Below are 23,461 nucleotides of genomic sequence, written 5' to 3'. Positions count from 1 at the left end.
GCAGCGAGAGCAGGCTTTATCAGTAGAACCTACACTGATTCAGCAAGCAAAACAAGCTTTATCAGCAGGACATGCTTTTACAGTGGTGTAAACATCAACTCTTCCAGGGATCTTACAGAAATACTGGTGAAAGCAGACTCTATCTCTAGCCCTGGAGGACTGAACATAAATTGTCCTGCACCCTCAGCACCTCCGCTGCCAACTGATGCTTAAACAGCACCCACCCAAGCTCTCCTGTGTGCTGTGGTCTGGAAGAAGCAACAAGTTACCCTGCATGCAGAGCAGCCAGGAAGGCTTCAGGATTGCAGAGGAAGGCTGTGTTTGAGGAATGTTTTCCCACATCGGAGATGTAATCTCTCCTGGAGGCAGGTGCCGTTGTTCACACCTTTGGCTATACCTGGCAGGGGCTCTCAGCATTGCTCCAACAGATGTGGTTTTATCACTTGAATTTTTAGCCCTTTCCTTTCATGGCAGGAGAGAGCTATTCCAGCCTTCAGTGCTTCCCAAGGCATAGTGAAACCCGGGTATCACAGAGCTAAGGGCAGCCCACAGCCATTGCTGGCTCCATGACTGTGATGATGCTGTGCCCTCTGAGCTATTCCAGTACTCTTTCAGGAACAAGGATGCTGCTCTTTGGATTTTCCCATCTGCATGGAGGCCAGGCACCACATCTTATAGAGCATGGGAAGGTGAGAGGACAATTAACCTGATATCCCCCATGACTGAATGATTCCCTATGGGAAGCATGCCTTCTGCTCTTCCCAGCCCACCAGAGACCTATCCCTGTAGCTGACATCCTAGGGCTTGCTCACAAACAAGGGTCTCACTGCAAGTTATGGCCTCCTTCCCAAAACATCCCCGCTCCAGATGTGCTAAGGTCAACAGGCATCCCACATAAGCCCCATGGGCTGGTTTCTGACTAGTAAATCTGCATTGAAAGTGGGTACATTTCACCACAGAGGTCACAGGCAGATGCAGTTTAACTCATCTGCGGTGCTTGTGGTTGAGTAAAAGCCTCAGGAGGAAAGACCTGATAAGCAGGGCAAAACACATTGTAAAGACAACCAGAACTTGCACAAAGAACCAAGTTTATCCTCAGCACAGCTGCTCTTTCCCATGGGAGATCTTTGCAAAGCAAAGGGAGTCTGCCCACCAAATACAGCACTAAAGCTCACCAGTGGGATGAAAAGAGCTGTGCTCCCCACGGCAGTGTGAGTATAAGGGGAAACGTGGAACTGCTCTTCCCCAGGTCCTCACACCTCCCTCAGTGCTGGGAAGCAAGGGCAGGGCAGGCTGGGTTTCTGCAGCTACAGCCCCAGCATGTGATGATGCACAGCACAGCACTAGCAGGGGGGACACAAGAGGAGGGGAAAGCTTTACTAAACAACCTTATCTTTGAGATGCTTTTGTGATCTCCCCACCTGCAGCAAGCATTTATGTGCACCACACAACCTAATCCCCCCCAGACCACTGTGGCATCAACCTTCTGGCATGGGCACTGTGCTTCACAGCTTTCAGAGCTGCAGGAGAGAAGTGCCAGGTTTCAAACCCAGGTACTTTGATATCAGCTTATCGAAGGGAAATTAATACCTGCTCTGTTTGCCAAGTTACATCCCTTTAGGAAATGCTCCACCACAGAACCACTTTGCGTGTTATTTCTTTACACTGAGGAAAACAAATCAGCTCAAGAGATGTCCAAAGACTCACATACTGCTCCAAGGAGCATATCCTTCGCCTTGCTGGTAATGGGAGACACAGAGAGGTGAGAGTATGAACTGTTCACAACCTTCCACAGCCTCATCTCTGCCGCCTGATGCTTGCATCAAAGCTGCCCTTTGCTCACCACCTCCTCATTCAGCAAAGCCCATTCCTGTTGCTAATGCCTGCTTCCTGTTCATCATGCGGACACGTTCTCCTTTCCTCAGGTGGCAGGAATTAACCAGGAGGAGCTCTGAGTTGCACAAGTGGTGCCACAGCTCCCTCATGGAGATGGGGTCTGGCCCGAGGGCTCCACACATGACGTGGCAAACACTGGGGATGCCTGTGAATAACCTGCTAAAACAAATAGGGTCAAGCAGTATTAGGGATAAAGTTCAGAGCAAGTTACAATGGGGTGGAATAAACAAGATGCAAAGAAGAGCAGCAGCAGCTGAGATTACTAGCTCAACACATATGTGCTGTGAAGAACGTTGGGATCAAGCCTGAAGGAGGTGTGGACATTTCCTGCTTTAGAAGCAGCTTTGGAGAGAAAATAAAGGTGGATGCTTCGAAGGATGACTGGCTTTTGGGATGAGATGACAAGAAGCATGACAGCCTCCCAGGAGCACCTCAGAAACCATATTTCACGTAGCCATAAGGATTAATGCAAGCATCCCAAATGTTACGGAAGGAACAGTTTGCCTCACTGTGATATTCTGGTGCAGAGTCAATCTCCTCAACAGCTCTATTGAAGATGAAATATGAAGATTAAGGGCATAGTCCTGAGGTTTAATGCCCAGAGGATGAGAAATCAACAGCAAAAAGCCGAACATGAATGGAGGCAGGAAATGCTCCCTTCAAACCATGAATGGAGGGAGACAAGGGAGCTGCCTTCAAGCTCAAGTGTTACCACCCATAGCACTGCCCTAAACACACAGTAAACAACACAATCTGAGGGCGTCAAGAGAGGTCACAGAAACAGCTCCCAGACCTAGAAACAGGAGCTGAAAATGGAACAGGATTCAGGCAGACAGGAAACAGGGAGCAGCAGACCCAGGGACAGCAGAAAACACTGGGTTGTATGGACACTGTCTCCCTGGCAACAGGGAAAGCTGTGCACCCAGCCAGGGGGGAAAGGAGGTGGCAAAGTCCTCCCCATGCAGGAGGCAGCCGGCTCTGTCCCCAGGGCTGCATTGCTCAACTCGGAGGTCCAGGCAACGCACACAACACACACTTGCTGATGCCACCTGAGCTGCTGGTTCTGTTGTATGGTCTCATGATTGTCCAGGGTAAATGAAGGGTTGGAGTTAAAGGAACCCCCAATGCACCCTCCTCTCTTCCATACCCACTGCCCGGGCAAGAACGCACTTCAGGAAGGACAGGGAATGTTGACTGTAAGGGGGTTTCTCCTTAGCTCCTTTAAGGCAGTCATTTTATACCTGTAGGAAACAGTGTTTGATTCAGGATGCTTCTGAGCTGGACACAAGTAGAGGCTTGAACAATATTGAGCTACATGCACTTGCCCTCAGTTTCATCCCATGGACCCGTGCTGCAGGCAGGACACGGAGCTACAGCATCGTCTGGTCTGAGTGCAATCATTCCCGTGTGTCATCTCCGGCTGCTTTCCAACCTCACATCTTCCCCAAGCACCCCATCATCCTCCTTTCCCAGGTTAAAAGGCTGGTCATGCTGCCAGCTACAGAGGAGTCCAAGAAAATAAGCCTAAAAAGAAAGCTTAAATGTGAAGCTCCCACACAGGACAGCATCTGTTGAAATAAGACAGGTTGGACAGGGCTTGGAACAAGCTGTTCTAGTGGAAGGTGTCCCTGCCTGTGGCAGGGGGTTGGAACTGGATGAGCTTTAAGGTCCCTTCCAACCCAAACCCTTCTATGATTCATTGTGTGATTCAAGCTGGGCTCGGAGCCTTGCAGCAGCTCTGATTGCAAGCCCCAGCGTCACAGTACCGATGACTGTTCCCATAACTACCCAGGAAGATAAATTTAGTTCAAGGAACCTTGTGTTGCTACATTATTTAACAAACAAACAGACACACAGAACAGGAAAACACAGGCAGGGACCCAGTTTAGCTGCTGTGTGGGCTGGTCAGACCCATGGAGTCAAGGCTGCTACCTAAGTGAAAGGGCCCAAATCCTGAACCTCAGCACTATTGCTGGAACCCCAGCAATAGGGAGCAGAAGAGCCACACCAGTCCTGCGGGACCAGAGCAGGGTGAGGAGAACCCCCCTGCCCCTCCAGAATGATGACTTAGAGCACAAGTGAAGAAACCAGGGGTTTATTAGCGATCATCCCCATAACACTGTGAGCAAGAGGCCAAGAGCCCGCGATGCCTCCTGCCCTGTTCCCAAGGCCATAGGGATGACAGCGAGTGCCAACCAGCCAACCCTCAACCCTGGCCTCACCATAGCTTCTCTCTCTGTGCCTCCCACAGGATCCTGAAGTGCATCCCTGTATCCTTGAGTCTCCCCATCAGTCCAGCCTTCTTTGTGGACCTCACCAGCTCTGCTTTCAGCACAGTTTAGCAGTTAACATGTGCATGTCTTGCTTTCCGTCTTCCGAGCTCTGAGCAGCACCAGCCCCTGTTGGCATTTCAGAACCTCTGTTTTCAGGCAGCACTTCTCACTCCATCTAAAATGGGAGATGAGGGCACAGGGATCTATCAGCTGGTGTCATTGTTTAACCTGGGCCAGCAGCTAAGCCCCATACAGCCACCTGCTCATTCCCCCCAAGTGGGATAGAGGAGAGGAATCAAAAGGGTAGAAGTATGAAACCTTGCAGTTGAGGCAGTTTAACAGCTAAAGCAAAAGCCACAAGTGCAAGCAAAGCGAAATAAGGAATTCATTCAGCACTTCCCATAGGCAGGAAGGTGCTTAGAGCCCATGTGGGGTCACTGGGCACCAAAACCAGCTCAGGTTGGGTCACTGCTGCACTTGGATTGCTTCTTGTAAGGCTTGGCCTCCATTGGTTCAGGTGGCTCCTGCTGTAGTTGTTCTGGTACATGCAGTTCAAACATGGGTTACAACAATTTAAAGGTATTGCCATCTCCACTCCTGGTCCCTTTGGACCAGACCATAAGGTTTAACATTCAGTGAACCCCTATTCCAGCCTGGGTTTATCCACAGACCGCAATTCATTACAGGTGCACCTGCTCCAAGCAGAGCCTCATCTATGAGCCACAGTTTCTTCAGTGGCATTCCTGCTGCAGCACAGACTTATCCACAGGCACAGATGCTTCAGGGTGTATCTGCTGCAGCGTGGACACATCCATGGGCCCCAGACCCTTCAGACTTATCCCTGCTGCAGTATGGACATAACCAGGGCCACAGACACTTTGGGATGTCTCATCCCCAGGTCACAGTCCCTTTGAGTTGAGTTCACACCGCAGTGTGAACCACAGTTCATGCTGGAGTTCAGCAGTGATGCCCTGCGCATCTGCCAGCCCAGGCACACAGCCATGGCTGTTATCTGTGTTCCCAGCCACAGCACAGTAAGATGATAGGCACCACAACAAAAAACAGAAGCGAAATGCAGCCACTACAAGCACTAGACTCACATACAGAAAGGCAAGCAAGACCCACGGCAAGCATCAGAGCCCATCAATTAATAGCTGAACAGCAATAACAGCTACAAATTCAATCTAGCACATTCCAATCAAATCTGTCCTTATCTCAAGCACTTCATACCCCACATTTGGCACCAAAAAGGACTATTGTGCTTTAACCCCAGTTGGCAATGAAGCCCCACAGCCACTCATTCACTTCCCCCCAGTGGGATGGGGGAGAGGATCCAAAGGGTAAAAGAAAGCTCGTGGGTTGAGAAAAAGGCAGCTTAATAAGTAAAGCAAGAGCCCAGCCCATTCTTTACAGGGAACATCACTCCTTTTCAACTCACTCTGACCTGCCCTCTCCAGAACAACCCAGACCAGTAGGGATGCACAGCCACAGACTCCTTACCTTGCACCGGAGCACATCCCACTCTGCTGAAGTCAGTCTTCTGTTCCACAGAAACATCCTCCATTGGTATTCACACATTCTCCCACTCCATTAGATCCTCCTGCTCCTGTGTGTTAAGGACCTGCAAGTCTCTTCCTCCTCTGTCTCCACCGTGTGTGGCTTCCTCCACTTTTGATCTGTCAAGTCTTGCCTTCCACCAAAAAGGGAAGAGCCGAATGGGAGCTTCACTGCTTGTACCAACTGCCACAAAGGATCCCTTGTCCATGCTTTTTGTGCTCCTATATATGAACTTACACACACACACGCAAATCTGTAGCCTGTTTTTCTGCTATTGTTTGGCATTTGCTTTTCCAGCTTCCTCTAGATCACACCAATCTTCTAACGTGCTGAGCTACTGGGCAGTAGGTTAGCTGGGACAAGTCAGGCCTGGGTGATGAAGCTTTCACCAGGTCCCCATGCTTTTCCAGTACTTCTTTTATGGTCAACTTGGACTTGCTGGGTTAAAAGGAGGAAAATTAAGGAGAAAAATAGAGGGCGAGCAGGCTGGAGTGTCCCCAGTGCACAATAGAGCTAACCTCAGACCTCAGTTCCTGCTGCACCTATAGCAAACTACCAACCCCTTGACTATGAGCATCAATCCTCCTCCTGGCCAAGCGCTTGCTGCCCCAGCACAGAGGATTGCTGCTGAAGCACATGGCATCAACCTCTCCCTATAGCATAATGCTCCTGATGCTCTCTCAGTTTCAGACAAGGAGCCACCATTGAGGGGACATGGCAGTAGCAGAACTAGGAAGCCCAAAGGCCCTGGGTCCTGGTTCACCCGGCCCCACTGCCTGTTCCAGGCCATTCCCTGCGCAGGACCAGCGCCAGGCAGCAGGGACCAGCGCGGGACACAGCCAGGCAAGTGGCGCCACCGTGTGGGAGCAGCCCACGTTGCGCTCCCATCACCGTGTGGCAATGCGGGTTTGAGGAGGGGGTGCAAGAGCTGAAAATAAACAAGTAAATAAAGCAAATATCGACTTCCCCCCCAAAAAAAAATAAAGAGAACGTGAGACTTATCCAGAGGAATTCTCCCTTTTCCCTGCTGAAAGCTAAAGGGCTTCTCTGGGGTAAAGATGTCCTCTGTACAGAGCAATTCATAGCAAAACAGAGCTGAATGCCCCCCCAGTCATGTCAGCTGCCATCCAGGATGATCACTGAAGAACTGTGCCCATGGAGATGCATTTAGCTCACAGGAGCATCAAGGTGTTAACACTGTACACAAGAACCAAGAGGATCTCAAAACACCAACTCAGCATGGATTTCTGCTCCCATTCCCTGTCTGGACACAGGAGGATGAAGGTGCATTTGAGTCCTGTAGATCCTTCTCTCACAACAGGAGGGGTAAGAAGATACCCACGACAGACCCACTAGCTCTGGCCAGGGCTCCCTTCCAACAAACTGCATCTCACTGAGACCTTCCTTATGGCCCCAGAGTAGACCCCAAAGAAAGGACAGAAGACAAAACATGGTGTGGGGTAGCAGCTTGCAACCTACCACTTGCCTTGCTGTTTAAGGGACTGGTTTTGCTCTGAGATCCACCTCCTGTCTGGACTGCAGTCTTTGGACTAATGTGGGGCTACTTCACAATGAACAGACCTAAGAGAACACACACAGTACTCAGAACAAAGGCTGTGTCACAGCAAAACCCTCTCCAAGCAGCAGCCTCGAGCACAGGTCTCTTGCTGGTACGTTCTTTGCTTTCTTCAATGGCCTTTTTGTTGTGTTCTGGATTCAGGAAGTTGCATTCAATTACGCCCATCACACCTACGTATCTTCCCCTGCACCGGGGCCAGAAATGAAGGGGAAGAGCTGCTTTAACCAATTATGCTCAGAATGACAACAAAATCACAGTAGCTCTTTGGGGAGCACTGACACACCAAACCCTTGACAGAGACAGCTCTAAGATACTGCTACAAGGGAACACCAGTGCCCACACCAGTCCAGCTCCCAGCACAGAGCCCTGCAAAGCACAGCACACTTGGCTCTAGAAGACTTGCACAGGAGAAAGATGAATAAATACACCCTAAGGAAATAGTATAATACATTTATTTACATGGCTTCCTCCCCCTCTCCTTGCCAAAGGGCTGAGAAGGCAGACATGTGTAGCACAAGAGGAAAAAGCCAGTACACCCCAGTAGGGTAAAGACAGTGCCCATCTCTCAAAGAAAAGCCTGGTGCCCAGCTCTCTGCCTTCCCGAATTTGGGATTTACAGACCTCCACGTTAACTCCCAACAGTCCTTTGCCATCCCAGTTACAACCAAGGAGTTCTCATGACACATGCAAATCCACAAGGTTCGCAGTTATCCGTCCCCTAGTTGGCAGGAGGGTTCTCTCCAGCGGAGGAGCAGGGGACGGCAGAGGCAGCCTCTGGTGAATGCCCTTTGCTTTTCCCAAATTCAATGACCAGTGGCTTCCCCTGCAGCTTGTACCCGTTCACCAAGTGCATGGCGTCCTGCGCCGACTGAACATCTGCAATGAGAGAGCAAATGGGCACAGGTTACACAGCACAGACACATGTGGTGTCCCTCAGCCTGCACCATACTGTGCAGCACCAGGATCCTCCAGCCAGAGTGACATCCCAATGTAAATATGGCACATTAACAGACTGCATCCCTTCTGATGAATCCTCTTCCAATTGAGAAGAATCAAGGAGAAGACTCCTTCTTGGAGAGCAAGTTTAGCACCAGCCCAGAGCCCTGTAGGAAGACATGGCACCTTCCTGGGTCAGGGAGGAACCGAAGGGCACAAGGCAGCAACTCACCAGGGAAGGTGAGGAAAGCCTGACCCCTCATGCGGCCGCTCAGGAGGCGGAACTGGATCGGTGGGCTGTCCTCCTTCTGGAACCGAGCAAACAAGGACACTAGGTCCTTCATCGTCACTCGAGGGCCCAGGTTCTTCAAGTACAGCACCTGCTCCAGAGACACAAAGGATCAGCGGCCTGTGCCATGCAAACAGACACCTTCCAACCTGGTCCCAAGTCCATACACCACAAAGGTATGAATTAGTTCAGTCCCTCTGCCATCCCAGTCTTTCTTCACCCACATGCTAACAGTGGGGTTTGGAAGAGAGGTGGGTGTATGGAGAAAGGCAGTTCTGCACTCAAGGCATCGTCATGCCTGCCTATGCCAGGTGCTGATAACTCCAGTTATTTATAAAGCACAACAGACCCCAGCTACCAGTTAAGCACTGAGTGAAGTCACAGCTTCTTGATCAGTGACATGCCAGCACCAAGAGGGGCTGGGGGCTGAAGCTCAGCTCTTTGCCAGGCTGGGTGACATCCCACTAGAGTCAAAGCTCCTCTTCCTCCAAGAGTGGAGGCTGCTCTCTCTTGGCCAGAAGGATCAACCAAGTACCCCCTAAGCAACAGGGAAGAGGAGCCTTTGGCTGCTGAAGCAGCTTCAGGGCACGCTAACAAGGAAGAGGAACAAATCCTGGTTCAGCTCAACATACCTTGCTGGGGTCCCCAGGGTTGTAGGACGAGAAGCGAGGAATACTCCGGAGTTCTTCCTCTGAGAGACGGTTCTTGCAGATCTCCTCTTCTGGGACAAACTCTACAGGGTCTCTGATAACCACAGGACTTGGAGGGGGCTGGTGGGGTTTTGCTGCAGGAAGGATGGGACTTCTTTCCTGTTCCGCCTGCTCTTCCTGGTCTGGAAGCAATGACTCCTCAGCCGCAGGCCCCTGCAGGGCCGGGGAAGGGCACGAGCAAGCGTCACTCTTGGTAGGCTGGACTTCTTCAGGGCACTTCTTGCTTAGCAGCTCTTGGTAAACACTCTCCAGATGAACCATGGGGTCCTTTACATCTGTTATCCTCTTCTGAGTGTCATCTAATCCACAATGGAGAAACATGGAAAATGTGACTATCACCGAGAACCTGGAAAACCTGACTCCTTCAACACACTATCCCCTGCATGCATGGCCAGGATGAGCTATGCTACCTTTCTACACCACTATGTGGAATATAAACTTCCAGAGACATCAGATTAAGCTCTTAGGTCTAAAGAAGGTCCATGGCATGGACTGACCGATGATATCTTCTTTATTTAATGGAAATGAGGACAGATGTGAGAGGGGCATCTCCCAACCTACAAGCCTCAAACTTGCTTGGGAACCACAGTGCCAGGGCAAGAAATGCCGTTACCCGAGGGACACAGTAGTGGGAATCAGCAACTGGGCTTCAATTCCATTTGGCTACTGGCCTTTAACAGGTCACTCCTACTCTTTCCTGCTCCGTGCCTCTGCTTCCCTCCCACCATTGTTAGACTGCAGTTAAATGAGAGAAGGGATAATCTCTAGCCCCAGTCAAAGCATATCCCCAGCTGCTCTTCCACACACTGAGCTGGGCTCTGCACCACATCCAGATCCAGGCTTTCCAAACAGAGATGGACTTCACAAGCCTCTACATTAAACCCCTCAGAGAGCCCACTCTCTGTCTGCTCATGTAAAAGAAGAAAATATCTCCTCCCACACAGTGCCAAAACAGAACCATGTCTTCAGGGACAGAAGGCCAGACAGAAATGTGTTGGACTCCCACACCCTGGCTCTGCATGCGGGAACAAAGGCAGGAGCAGCTTTGAGCCCACAGACCTTCGTGGTAGAGCGCCCGGAGGAAGGAGTGCCGGTCTGTTCCCTGGAAGAGGGCATTTTCAATCTCCATCTCCCTCCGGCTCAGCTGCTTGCTGCCAGCAAACCTCTGCGGCAGAGCCAGGATGCGCTGACGCTCTTCCATCTTCTCCTGGATGGCATGGAGTCTGTCCTGTGTGGCCTCCGGGGCTGCTCCCAGCCCAGAGCCCTGGAAGACAGGCAACAGCTTTGTTTAGATACAGCATGTGCTTCCTTCTCTAGACCCAGCTATCCTCCAGCCCCAGAGTGAGTGCAACTAGGAACCAAAGAGCAGGTCACGGCAAGGGTAGGACAGAAATACAACCACTCAGCAAACCTCAGTTCACAAGAGACAGCCTTTATCCCAACTTCTGTGCTGCTTTCCTTTCCCTGGCCTCACTGATGGTGCCTGTGTCCCTCTGTTCCAGCAGACAGGTGCCTGTGTCCCTCTGTTCCAGCAGACAGGTGCCTGTGTCCCTCTGCCACCTATACCTGTTCTCTAAGGCTGCCTGCACTAACTGCACAACCCCCTTTGGTATTTCTTTTGCCATGCCTATAGCATTCTTGAGCTGAACTTCCCAACAAGTTTTTGGTCTATGACCCCGACATCGCTGAGAACACCTTACATAAGCTTCCATTTGGCACCCAAAGATATGTGTATGCTAAGAACTAAATCCCTGACGAGATTCAGTGTTCACATGAACCAGCCCACAGAAGCCACAGTTACTGCTGCACAGACCTCAGAGCTAATCTGGCTGTGAGCAGCATTCCTGTATAAATAAACCTCACTACACAGGGCCAGGGGCACTGCCAAGATGCACCAGACTCACGCTGCCAAAGCTCAGAGACATAACCCACCTGCTGTTCCCACAACCACCTCTATCAGAGCCCAGAGAACAGGCTTCCACAGGGCTGTGGATGGTTTTCTTTCCTCACATTCAGTTCAAGAATTACTGTGCAGATCTTTCTGCCTCAGGCAAGAACCAGGCTTTCTCCCTGCACAATCCAACAAAGACTTTCCCATAAGTACCTCTCCCGCCTGACTGCATGGGCCCACATCTGCCCAGTTCCCATTCACTATTTCACAGCTTCCCTGGGGCACAAAAGGCTGTTCATATGAAGAAAACAATTGTGGGGAGTCATTTGTAGTACTTTGTTTTCAAAAGAGCTGCAACGTAAGCAGCTGACAGTAACAGAAGCACTTGGTGCTGTGCCCAGAGCTCCACGGGCAATCTGAAGTCCTCTCTGCCTCAGCTCCCTGGGATCTTTCACTCAGAGCCTCCATATACAAAGCTGCACATCACTTGAGCTTGAGCTTTCCCTCTAGGTATTCTCCCCTCATGAGCTGCAGATGTATCCTAACACCGCTGGTTCTTTCTGTCAGGGTACAGTTTTCCATGTTAATCTGTATTTCTAAACATCCCAGAACTCATTCCACACTGAACACAACAGCTGCTGCTGCTGACATTCATTTTCACTCTGCAATTAGCATCACTCCTCTCTAACCCAAGCTGTAATGCAGGCCACACCAGGGCTGGGTTGGCATTTAAACACCAAAGCAAGTAATGGCCGGCTGGAGAGAGGCAAACCCATGGTTACCACAGCCTGCCTCTGCCTGCACACAGCTATTGGTCAGGAAGACAAGGCCAAGGATCAGCCCAAGTCCTTCTGCTTCATTACATTTAAAGCAGGACACTCCAGTGCTGACACAGGACGAGGCCAAAAGCCCCTTGTCCTGGAATGTGAAAGAACAGGGTGGAGGGAAGGGGAGAAACCTGCTTTGGCCACAAACTGCACCCGAAGAGGGGCACATCACTGCAATCACACACTTGGTCTAACAGCTCTTTGCTGCTATTTTTATGTGGCTGTTTCAAGTCCCTTGAAGCATATGCAAACCCCTGAGGACAGTCTCCCTATGGACAGCTATCCCAAGCTAGCAATGGGATTCAGGGATGTCAGAATACAGAAAAGAGGCTAAGGTGTTTTGAAATGTTTCCTTCTTTTTCTCCTCCAGCTTTTAAATCCTTCTTACACAGGTATTAACAGCTGAAATGATCTGCTTGAGACCACCAAAGCAGAAGCAGTATAGCCATGTTCTGCTGTGTTCCAAAGGACCAACTCTTCTTTCCACCACAGCTTTCAGCACAGACCATTCCACCGAGGAAAACAGGCCAGAAGAAAATATGCCTTACAGCTGACACACATACAGCAGCCATTCTTTGCAGTGGGCTTACAAAGGGCTTATGTTTTCTACCAGGGTGCCACAGGCTATGGGGTTAGAGGGACACGACCACGTTCCCATCCAAGCAGAGCACACCTACCTTTGCTGTTGAAGCCCGATTCTTCCAGAGCAGGATCTCCGAGTCAGAGAGCCCCAGCTCCCGGAGAGAGGCAGTTTCTTTGTTGTTCTCCTGCAGGGCCTGGAACTGCGACAGGGTCAGAGCCCCCGCAGCCTCTTCCCCAAAAGGCTTGTAAAAAGCTGCAGGGGCAAAGCATCTCCGCTTTGACTTGCATCTGTAACCCAAAGCAACACAACAGCACTGAGAAACCAGGGGAACAGGGAAGGGCTGGCCTCTCCCCAGCCAAGATTGGCACCAAGCAGAGATGCTGTGCTTCCATACCCTCCTGACCCTTTCCAAGCCCACAAGATCCCACATGGCAGGAAGGTTCCCTAACATGGGCAGGAGGCACCTCTTGACACTCTAACACCAAATGCCCTGCAGATGCAAATGCAGGCCAGCCTACAAACTCATCCTTGCATCTGCCCAGGTAAACCAGTCTTAATGGTTAAAAGATGTTACCCCCAGTGCTTGCTCCAGGAGATAAGGAGTGCTTATCTCCTACTGGAGTGTCCTGGCAGGAGACCAGCAAGGAAGACACAGCTGACTTAGCAGACAACAGCCTGCATCAGAGGAGGCAGTGAGGCAACACTGCTGCTGCCCCTAGCATGACCAGAGTCTGCCCACCAGCCCCTCTGCAGCCCCTCCAGGGGCCTGACTGGGACTTACTGCTCGATGGAGACAGTGGTATCGAGCTGGTGGTGAAGGAGGCTCTTCAGCTGCCGCTCTCCTTCTGTCTCCAAGTCTTCCAGGAGGAGCTCATCACTGGACAGGCTGCTGTTGACCCTGGGGTGCACAAGAACAGAGATGGTCAATAAGGCAACAGGGAAAACAGCGCTCAGAACACAGTGGTGCTACAGGCCCTCTGCCTCCTTAATGGTTTTATGGGATTTAAAGCACAACAAGGAACCAAAACTGCTTGACCAAAGCTGTATTAATGTTACCTATAAAAGCCAACAGAAAGTAGGACTACTCTGAGGAAGTTATAAATATCCCTGGAAGCTTTCCTGTTAGGTTTTTCCTTCCCCAAACCACATGTAATCCTATGTTTATCGCTGGAAAGTTGTTTTGTGCCAGCACCTGAACAGACATCGCCAGGTTCAACACCTTTCATGAAGACCCAGACAATCAACCAGGTCGGAAAAGACCTTTAAGGTCACCAGGTCCAACCGCCGCCCCGGGGCTGCCCAGACCATCACTACCCCATGCCCCAGGACAACTGCGGGGGCAAAGGGGCGCAGCCTGCGCAGCGCTCCACGGAACGCTCCCTTCCGCCTCCCCGGCTGGCACCGCAGGGATTCGAACCCGTGGCCCAGAGCATCCCCCCCAGGCCGAGCGGTGCCCGCTCCAGAGGCTGCCGTTAACGAGCCCGGTCCGGGCCGCAGCCGCCCCGCTCACCGCCGCATCGCCGCGCAGGGGCCGCCGGGAGCCGTAGTGCGGAAGGGGCAGGGCCGAGGCTTGCGCCGTCCCCGGCCGTTGCCTGCCGGTTACCGGTAGCCGCTGGGGGGGGTGAATGGCTCCGCTCCCAGAACGAGACCCGCGGTGACCGAGCTGGAGCCCTCTGCAAGGGCTTCTCGCAGGGCCCTCAGCGCCAGTCGCAACTATAGCGGATATGAGGCGCCTCCCCCTTCCTTGGAGATGAGATCGGCACTCAGAACAACGTTAAAGAGCAACTCACGAGTTGTAAAGCACATTATAGCCGGTAGGTTAGCCAACTAAACAAACCCTTCCATTCTTTCCTGGAGGCAACCAGGCAGAGGTAGGTAAATATAAAGTAAAGCCTATTACACATTTTCAGCACTGTGCAGAACAGAAGATAAAGCACAGAAAAGCACTGAGTGGGCGCTGTTCTGCTAAAGAGGTGATCCCTCACTCCCTTCCCTTAGTAAGAATACACTGGAATGTGCATTATAATCCACAGAGACAGGATGATGTCTTGTACAAAGCCTTACAGCAGACTCATTGACCAGGCTCCTTCCTGAACCAGCTGCACTACAAAGCACCACACAAGTACCATTATTCCACTGGCACAACTAGTCAGTTTTAATTGTATAGAAATGCTGCTTACAGGTACCAGCACAAAAGCAGGTTACTGTCAAAGTACAGAAAACAAGGCACACTTTCACCTGTGGACGCCCACCCAATGGGAACACAAACTCCAGCCAGCAGTAACAGGATCGAGTCTCAGACTGCTGCAGCTCCTTCTGAGGACAGCTCCTCATTAAATCCTCTCCGTAAGGATCTCAATAAACGATCATCAGGTCCCACTTGACCATACCCACATTATACCGCAGTACAGGAGGGCTCAGCCAGGGACTCACATACTGCATAAGTTCTTGAGGGGCAGCATTTGTGTTTCTCACCCCTCTGCAGGCAGTTACAAAGAACAAAGAGCACAGACTTTCTGCACAAACCTCATGCAGTCTCAGACTGGAGTGGGTGAGCTCCAGACACACACTGCAAAGACTGGCTCTGGAACAAACAACACATTTTACTGCAAGAAAAGAAATAAACCCACGTAATTATTTGAGACCTAGGTCCCCCAAAAAAACTCTATTTTCTGTGGAGATTTTAGGTCAATTCATTAAACTTCAAATGATTCAATCAAACGTGATCCGAAAACTGCGCTCTTGCTCCTTGCGGCGGCTCTCGCAAACCTTTGTCACCTCTTCTACCTTCCTCTGCAACACGGCTGTGGGAGAAGCAAGAGATTAACCTTAGAATCACCCTAAATCACAACCCTGCACAGGACAAAGAAAACTGCTGCCATTTTGACAGTCACTCAGCCTTGACAGTGCACCAAGGAGAAAAACACAACACAAAGCACACATTCTGTAAAGTCAGTTCTGATCCACGGAAGCTGCACCAGACTTCCAGATAAAGGCATGTTTGGAATGTGGAAGTTAGCATGCATGTTCTGGAGGAAAAGGACAACTTAAACCCTAACCTAAGCCAGTCATACTGTTTAGAAGGGACAACAGTGTGCCTGCTTTCACCCAAGCAGTACACACACACACACCAATTTTCCTATTCCAAATGGAAACTCCACATTTTAGAAACTGAAATGTTTACTCTTCGCTTGACAGAACTACACTGTGAGCACTTTGACAGCACTGCAGGCAGACAGTGCAATTTGGTGCCGCTGAGGGGAGCTCTACTTCATTCTGCCATGCCCCCGTGTGGCTGCCGGCACCAGTGACAAAGCAATTCCAAAGGGAAACCCCACAATATTCTAGAAGTTAAAATACTTAACCTTAATTTGACAGAACAAAGCACCAGGTTTTCAGTTCTCTGCTTTGCACTGATGCATTTCAATCTGCCCTTTTTGGGGCACCTGCTTTCTATTTACATTCCCAAAAAGCTGCAAGACAACTCTCACCTGAGTTCTGGTCAATCCACTGCAATGAATCCATGTGGGCATTCAGGATCTTACAGATCTGCTGAAGCTGAGCACAAAGAGAAGGGGCAAGTCATTTCTTACACTGTGTAAAAACTAAGAGCAGTAAAAGACACAAACTCCCTGTCCCTGCCTTTGGAACACCATGCAACCCAGACATGTACAGCTCTGCTAACTTAGCAGCCACTGCCCCAGGGAAGTCTGCAGCAACTTTCTTCTCTTTCCCATCAGGAAAAGAGACTGGTTCAGTGCCTGTGGCTGCAGCTTCTTCCAATTCAGACCCAGCAACCACATCCATCACCTTAGGCCTGAGGTGGCAAAAGTAAAAAGGAATGGGAAAAACTCAGTCTGCACCAGTGAAGGGAAATTTTTAGTGGGGAAAAAAATAAACAAGCTTCTCAGTAAAACCACAAAGAGTATCAAAATCAATGTAATACAAATCAGAAAGAGCTGTAAATCACATCTTGTTTTCATGAGGATACAAAAGTAATATAAGAAAAAATAACCAATAACCCCACAGGGCATTCTAATCAAAATGTAGATTAGCACCAAGAAGGATGCAAGTGGTGGAGCAGGCAGACACATCAGGGTTAAGAGCTGCCTCTGAAATAAGCTATCATTTTGGCAAAAGTAAGACGTTAGATAACCACAGTTCCTACAGAATGAGACACTTTGAAACCTACTAACAGACCCGCAGAGTAACTACGTGTGTCAGGCTGGTTGTGTGGTGTAATAAAGCCATCTCTGTGGCAAGACAACCAACTCAGGCACAAAACAAAACACCCTTCCCAGGTCAAAGCTACAAACAGATGAGTATCCAAAAGTGGGCAAATGAAGAACATGCGAAAAATACAGCTTGGATTTACCGGGTCACTTGTGTCTGCTGGGCCTCTTGATGTATTCAAGTGCTCAGTGATGTCCTTCAGGTCTTGTGCCATGCGCTTCAACTGAGCATCTATGTTTTCAGCCAGTTTATAGCTGCAAAACACACAAGAACAAAGGTCAGAAATGTAAGGTGAACTTCAGTGCTCCCTGTCACACCAGCTTTGGGCAGTCAGAATTAGCTTAAGCACCTTTCATACTGGCAGGTATGTGGGAACAGCACCCTCAGAAGCATTCTAGCACACAGATGAGGTAATGCCTAACCTCTGTCTTTCTTAATCACGAATTATGCCAAAATTAGTAACCTGTTCCCAGACAGCTGGTTAAGACAACAACACCCAAATATATTTTCATGATGATTCAAGGGCCTCCAGTCACATTTCCCTGTTTCTAATGCCTAAAATCTACATTGCCATGCAGAAAACAGGGTTACATGCTTGACAAAGGCCTCTAACAGATAATACTGTCATGCATCCCAACTCTACTTCCTGCTCACTGATCATCACATTACTCTGCTCAGCACAGGTCCAACACAGATTTCTGTCTTACGTCTTCTCTCGCTCTTCATCTGCGTGCTGCAAGTAAATGGTCCCGCTCTGCTCCTTCACAGACTCCTCCAGAGGGGTCAACAAGTCTTCAAGCTCCTTCTGCTGGGACAGGATGAAGTCCAGCTCCTGATCCAGTCTGAAAAGACAAAACGCTTAGCAAACCACTTCTAGCTCATGTACCTTCTACATCTGCTGTTCCACAACACAAGAAAATCGTTTTTCTTCTCTGCATAATTTCAAGCATTCATAGTGTCATACCTCTTCTGATCAAGCTTCACTTTCTCTACTTCTCTGTGCAATGAAGTAATCTGGAAACACAAGACACTTGAGTTATACTACAGAAATTCAAAAGTCACCTCATAAAACAAGAGTAGTGGAACTGAGAAAGCTGGTACTGTACAAATGTCTACAAGAAACAGTTACATAAAGATTTAGAGACCAAAACCAAAACAACAGAGGTTTGGCTTTGAAACTCCACCCTAACATAATTGTTATCAGAGTTTAAACTCACAGAACAGACTTCCAAGAATCAACATCTATCAAGCACAACAGACATACAATGAGCCTTTCAAAAGCACATAGATATAATTCACATCTGCACCTGAATGCCTTTAAGGATCTAACCAAGCAAAGCCAAGTTGCACTGGGTATCACTTTACCTTCTCTCCATTTTCTATCAGCGTCTGATCCCAGGCATTAACTTGTGTAGCTTGATGGAGAAAGTGTTTCTCCTGGTCTTCCAGTTCCAGACTCCACTTGTTTATCAAACTCTCCAGCTGGGCATAGGTCATCACTGGAGGCGCACTGACAGCAAGTGTGGGACAGTGCAGAACACAGGATCAAAACCCAACACATGAACATGGCACCACTCACCTCCCCCCCCCACCAGGCACCAGCACTGATACAGCCTCTTGCCCTCATCAGGACACAGTCACTTGTACTGAATTCCTTACCTGGTGCTAGTTGTTGTGGTGATGGCAGCTGTAGAAGTCACAGCTCCAGTGGTCCCAGTTGTAGTTAATGGCTTAAGATTCAAAGCAAAGCCAGAAGCAGTAGTGGTGCCTGAAAGAAGAGATTCAGGTCAAGCAACAGAAGAGGACACATCTGCTATCAAACAGAGAACAGGTCTAATGTGCACTTATAAAGCACAGTGCTGTGTGAGCTCAACCAGGCCCCCTACAAAATTAAATCTCACGTCTGGCAAGAAGGGAGTGAAGCACATTTTGACACAGTTTTAGTGGACAGTAAATGCCTGACCACTAGTTCCAGTAAAATGAGGAATTAGCAGCATGCATTTAACCTAGGTGTCATTCAAATAAATTAAGTATTAACCCACACTGCTCTCTAGCTTCTCAGTTTTTAGTATTATACCTAACAGCTATCAGTAAACCCAGTTCTTCCTCATCTTTGCAGAAGAGGTGGTTTCTGTGTTGCTAAGAGCATCTACCATATGGCACTGTCAGGCAGTCACCCAGCACTTCTAGGCATTGAGCTCAAATTCTTCAGTCACTCCAGACACAAGATTTAGAAGGACCTTGAGAGCTGAGCAGCACCCATGTTACTAAACAGAAAATAGAAACTGTATCCCGAGATGGATGTTCAGGCCTGAATCCCAGCACTGTGCAGCAGCAAATTCCATTGCGGGTTTTCACATGAGCTACCACCTAAATACAGCACTCATCTCTGTGGCTTGTTTGGGTTTTTTTGTCCTTGAAGAAAAATTTCATTTGAAGCTTGTAATGTCAAAGAAACAAATTAATGGGGCTGAACTGAAACACAGAACATCTCTCCCTAACACTCCCCCCCCAAGCTTTTGGCTTATCCCTCTGCCAATCAGTACACCTCTCCCTCACCTCTTAGAGCAACCCTGCACCTACACAGGCAGGCTAGAGAAGGGGCAGCTAACCTGTCTACTTTATTTGCTCCAGACTAGAACATCAAAGCCCACAGACTTTCCTTAACCCAACGTCCCTTTGCTACGGACAGGCTCCCAGAAGTTGTAACTGTGCACCTGGGGAGATGGAAAAGGAGTATACTGTGTTATTTACCATTACTGGAGGGCATTAGAAATTAGAATTGCTGTGCTGCTACACTAGAGAGGCCCTTTGCACTACTGACGCCAGGCTTTCTTCTCCTCAGCTACCTTCTGCATCCAGTCCTTACCAGTGGCAGTGCTTGTTGTGGCAGCACTTGTTGTTCCAGGAGCTTTTAACCCAAACCCAAGCGTCCCAAGACTGGCTGTCCCAGTGGAAGGGGCACCAACTGCAAACAGAACACAACATGAAGAGTTTGTGGAACCCATTAAATGCACTGCCCCTGTGAACAGCTGTACCCTGCCTGCTCACCCATGTCCATCTGGTCTGTATCTGTATTAACCACAGTCACTGCTCAGGTGAAGGATCATGGGGACATGACATTAAAAAAGGCTGAAGCTATAAACCAGCCAGAACACTCTACAATTCTGCCAGGAACCTTCCAGGAATCAACCAAGGTGCAAAGCTGTTGTCATTTCTCTTTAACTGTTTTAATTTCTCTAACATTTAAGTGCTACCAAATCCTAACATAAGCAAAGGGTACTGGACGCTGGCATGCAGGAAGTGCTACCTTGGCTCAATGATATTTTGCTAAGGCAATACAATTGCAAATACTAGAGGAAACAGGCTGGCTGATTTTCAGTTGCCTGGAAACAACCCACCTATGCTCATCTAGGAACAAGGCTTCAGACATTCTCATAAATGGAGAGCGCCCACTAGCTTAAGAGCAATCTTAAATACTAAGATTAAGGTCTGCTTTGGACATAAGAGCACCAATGCCAGCTTTGTAGAGCTACTGAAAATACAAGTTGTTATGCTGGTAGATATATGGTATCTACAAATTGCAGGTAGACTAGTTACAAGTAATCCCTGTGGCTTTAACAGAAAGCTGGTGAGCTGCTAAATGTTAGAGGCACAGTAAGACAACATTATGTAAGCAATAGAGGTATTAACTCTAGTCAATATTGACCTTCACTGTACAGTCTCCATAATTAAAAGGAACTGAAGTGTTAACATCTTCTTGCAGTCTGAGAAAGCAAGCTGTTGGTTCTGTCTTCAAACCTGGGCTACTGCCTTAAAGTTATCAGAAAACAAACACTGCTTCCTCCCATAGAATTAATACTGCAAGACGAAACTTGCCAGCTACTACCAGAGGAGCTTGCACACATACAGCTGTGTGAACACTCAGTTTTAGCACACTCTGTCTCCACTGTCAGCCCATGACTCTTAAAGAAGGGTGGAAACAAAGAGGGAAGGCAACAAACAGCAAGAAGAGCTGCCCTCTGAATCCTCCCTTATTACCCCAGCATCTGCAGCTCAGCTACTGACAGGGACAACCAAATGTGCTGCTGATTCATTCCCCCATCTGATAGCATCTGTATATTGAGACTTACGTGAGAGGCCTGTGGTCGTAGATGATGCTGGGGCTGCAGAACTCGCTACAGATGCAAACAAAGTTGGCCCCGTTGAGCCAAGAACAGAGGTTGTGCTGGTAGAAGCAGTTGCAGCAGATGTGGACGTTACTACAAACAGAAAAAGCATCCACCTTGTACAACCAAACCACATCATGCTCTCACCCTTTTCAGAAGACCCATGTTCAGAATGGGACACAAAATCGCCCATCTATACCATGTGTTTTATGGGTGACAGAATTTTAAGCTATTTCTTGAGGTGGAAAAACCTCAACTCTGTCTTCTCAGTGTACCCATCACACCCGCGGCTCCCCTCTGCCACATCCCAACAAGTATGGAACAGAATTTATCATGTGGGACCCAAGAAAAAACAGAGAGGATATACAAAGCATAATGATTGCATGAACTGCAACAGTTTACTGACACCACTGCATATTCACAGTAACAAACACTTCCAGCCCATTCCCAGAGTCCAATTGAGAAAACTGTTCCCAGAAGGAACAGCAGATTCACAAAGCCTTGAGCAACTATTCCCCAAGATCACTTCCTACCTCCAAGTTTGGCTCCAAAAGACAGAGCAGGTCCCGAGCTGGTACTTGTGCTCACTGTTGCCGTGGCTGCACTAGTGGCTGCAGTGGAAGTTAATGACCCAAAGTTCAGGCCTGGAACAAGTGGCATAGGCAAAAGGAGAAGACAGACCTTTTACAACTGAGACACTGCAGCTTCCACTGACCACAGCAACAGTCAAGTTAGAAGCAACAAAGGCATAAAAGCCACTCGCTTTGCTGCACACCAGCAGAAGCTGCAGAACCTTCCCAGATGCCCTCCCTGCTGACAGCATTCCTGACTGCATCGGCCATGCCAAGGCCAGGACTCACCTGTGCTCTGCCCCCCAAGGCTGAACGGGGCTGCAGGCTGCGTTGCAGCTCCCAAGGTGGCAGCAGAGGTGGCAGCAGCCGCAGGTGCTGCTCCAAAGCTCAGCCCCGTGGCCGCTGTCTGCGGCACTGCAGCACCCATGCTCAAGCTGCCTGCTCCGGCCTGAGTCGTGGTGCCGCTGGAAAAGGTAAACCCTGCAGTTGTCCCAGCCTGAGCGGTGCTGCTTGTGCCAGCGGATCCAAACGCAAAGCCAGGAGCTGCTGCTTGACTTGAGGGCGCGCTGGTCGGTGCCGAGCTACCAAACGTAAAGCTCCCTGTGATTCCTGTGGCTGGAGTTGCAGAACTGCTTCCAAAGCTTAATTTGGGTGCATTTGCCCTAGGGAAGAATGGAAAGAGATCAGTTGGAGATGTACATCCAGTCAAATACTGAGTCAGGTTTCTAGCACGCCGCTTCCTGGCAGCAGAAACCAACATTCAAATCACGCACACATCACCAGGTTTCTGTTTCAGTTTTGACACAGACTGTATGGCAGCTCCTGCCATCTGCACCCCCGGTTAAGCCTCTTTGTACTAAAGCCCTTTGACTACCTCCACCCTTAAAGGCACCAGAACACGTTTATAGCAGTGCAAGCAAAGTTGCTTATTCTGTGGGCTCTTCAGTGCCCTTTCCCCATCCCCTACGTAACACTTGTTTTAATTAAATTCCACTGCTAGTCCCCGTGTGAGCTCCCTTCCCACTGCTCCCATCTGCCAGGCTTTGACAACAGCCGTTCCAAAGAACCACTTCAAAGCTACAGCCTTTCCCAAGGGAAAAAAAAACAGTCCTACTTGGCTGAAGAAACATTCTGGGCACACCAGAAGTGGATGAGAAAGGACAAGACGTTTTATGCTTATTCTTAATACCCGTCTGGAATAGCCCGCATTGACAAGCACAGGTCTTGCTGAACCCGTTTCCAAACACACAACACCTCTCACCCCAGCTGGAACACGCTGGCTGCCGGAGCCGCGCTGCTCGTGCCCGCCGTCCCGAAGCTGAAGCCGCCGGGCTGCGCGGCGGTGGCCGCGGGCCTGCTGAAGGAGAACAGCCCGGAGGACTGGCTGCTGCTGCCGGCCGCCGGCGCCGCGCTCCCCAGCCCGAAGCCCCCCGAGCCCGCGGGGGACGAGAAGGAGAAGCCGGTGGCGGCCGTGCTGGCGGCGGTGCCCGACGTGCCCAGAGTGAAGCCGCCGCTCGTCCCGAAGCTGAACTGGCTCATGGCGGCGCCGGGAACACGGACCGGGCCCGAACGACGGCACTCGGCGCGCTCTGATGACGCACCACCCCGCTCCGCCGCGCTGCGCCCGCCCCTCTCTCCCGTTCACCAACCACCGCCCGGGGCTTCCCGCCGGAGGCAGCGATTGGCTCTTTCCTCCGCCACTCGAGGGAGGCGCGCTCCGATTGGCTGGCCTGGCTAGAGGGGGCGGGGCGGGCCAGCGGCGTCCCGTTGCTATGGTGACGGGGGACGCGGCCGGTTGTAGCCCCGGAGCCTTTGGGTGCTGCGGCCGCTGGAGGCCGGGCCGGGACCGCAGCGGCTGCTGCTCCGGCACAGGTGAGCAGTGGATACCCATATGGACAGCGTTTCCTCAGCCCCTTCGCTGCTGTTGCTTATCAAACTGCTTTGGG

General features: G+C 50.0%; 2 protein-coding genes across 2 annotated transcripts; both read right to left on the bottom strand.

Annotated features, from left to right (window-relative positions):
- Window positions 1-7,740: 7,740 nt before the first annotated feature.
- On the bottom strand, window positions 7,741-14,356 carry RBM41 (RNA binding motif protein 41). Its single transcript, XM_031050717.2, has 7 exons — window positions 14,052-14,356; window positions 13,323-13,439; window positions 12,636-12,828; window positions 10,300-10,504; window positions 9,163-9,539; window positions 8,474-8,621; window positions 7,741-8,181 (listed from the first exon to the last, which is right to left on the bottom strand). Exons 1-7 carry the CDS (start codon window positions 14,057-14,059, stop codon window positions 8,024-8,026), a joined length of 1,206 nt encoding a protein of 401 aa, XP_030906577.2. The 5' UTR covers window positions 14,060-14,356; the 3' UTR covers window positions 7,741-8,023.
- Window positions 14,357-15,120: 764 nt separating this feature from the next.
- Window positions 15,121-23,088, bottom strand: LOC101869946 (nuclear pore glycoprotein p62-like). The gene is made up of 12 exons (XM_005151210.3): window positions 22,777-23,088; window positions 21,804-22,177; window positions 21,477-21,587; window positions 20,908-21,036; window positions 19,644-19,742; window positions 18,434-18,542; window positions 18,140-18,284; window positions 17,739-17,788; window positions 17,482-17,616; window positions 16,917-17,028; window positions 16,033-16,099; window positions 15,121-15,345 (listed from the first exon to the last, which is right to left on the bottom strand). The coding sequence occupies exons 1-12, from the start codon at window positions 23,052-23,054 to the stop codon at window positions 15,254-15,256; spliced, it is 1,701 nt and encodes a 566-aa protein (XP_005151267.2). The 5' UTR covers window positions 23,055-23,088; the 3' UTR covers window positions 15,121-15,253.
- Window positions 23,089-23,461: the final 373 nt, after the last annotated feature.

This window comes from Melopsittacus undulatus, chromosome 6, assembly GCF_012275295.1.
Source record: "Melopsittacus undulatus isolate bMelUnd1 chromosome 6, bMelUnd1.mat.Z, whole genome shotgun sequence".
Classification (NCBI taxonomy): Eukaryota; Metazoa; Chordata; class Aves; order Psittaciformes; family Psittaculidae; genus Melopsittacus; species Melopsittacus undulatus.
Note: the sequence above shows the minus strand (reverse complement) of the source record. Positions and strands in the feature narration are given on the sequence as shown.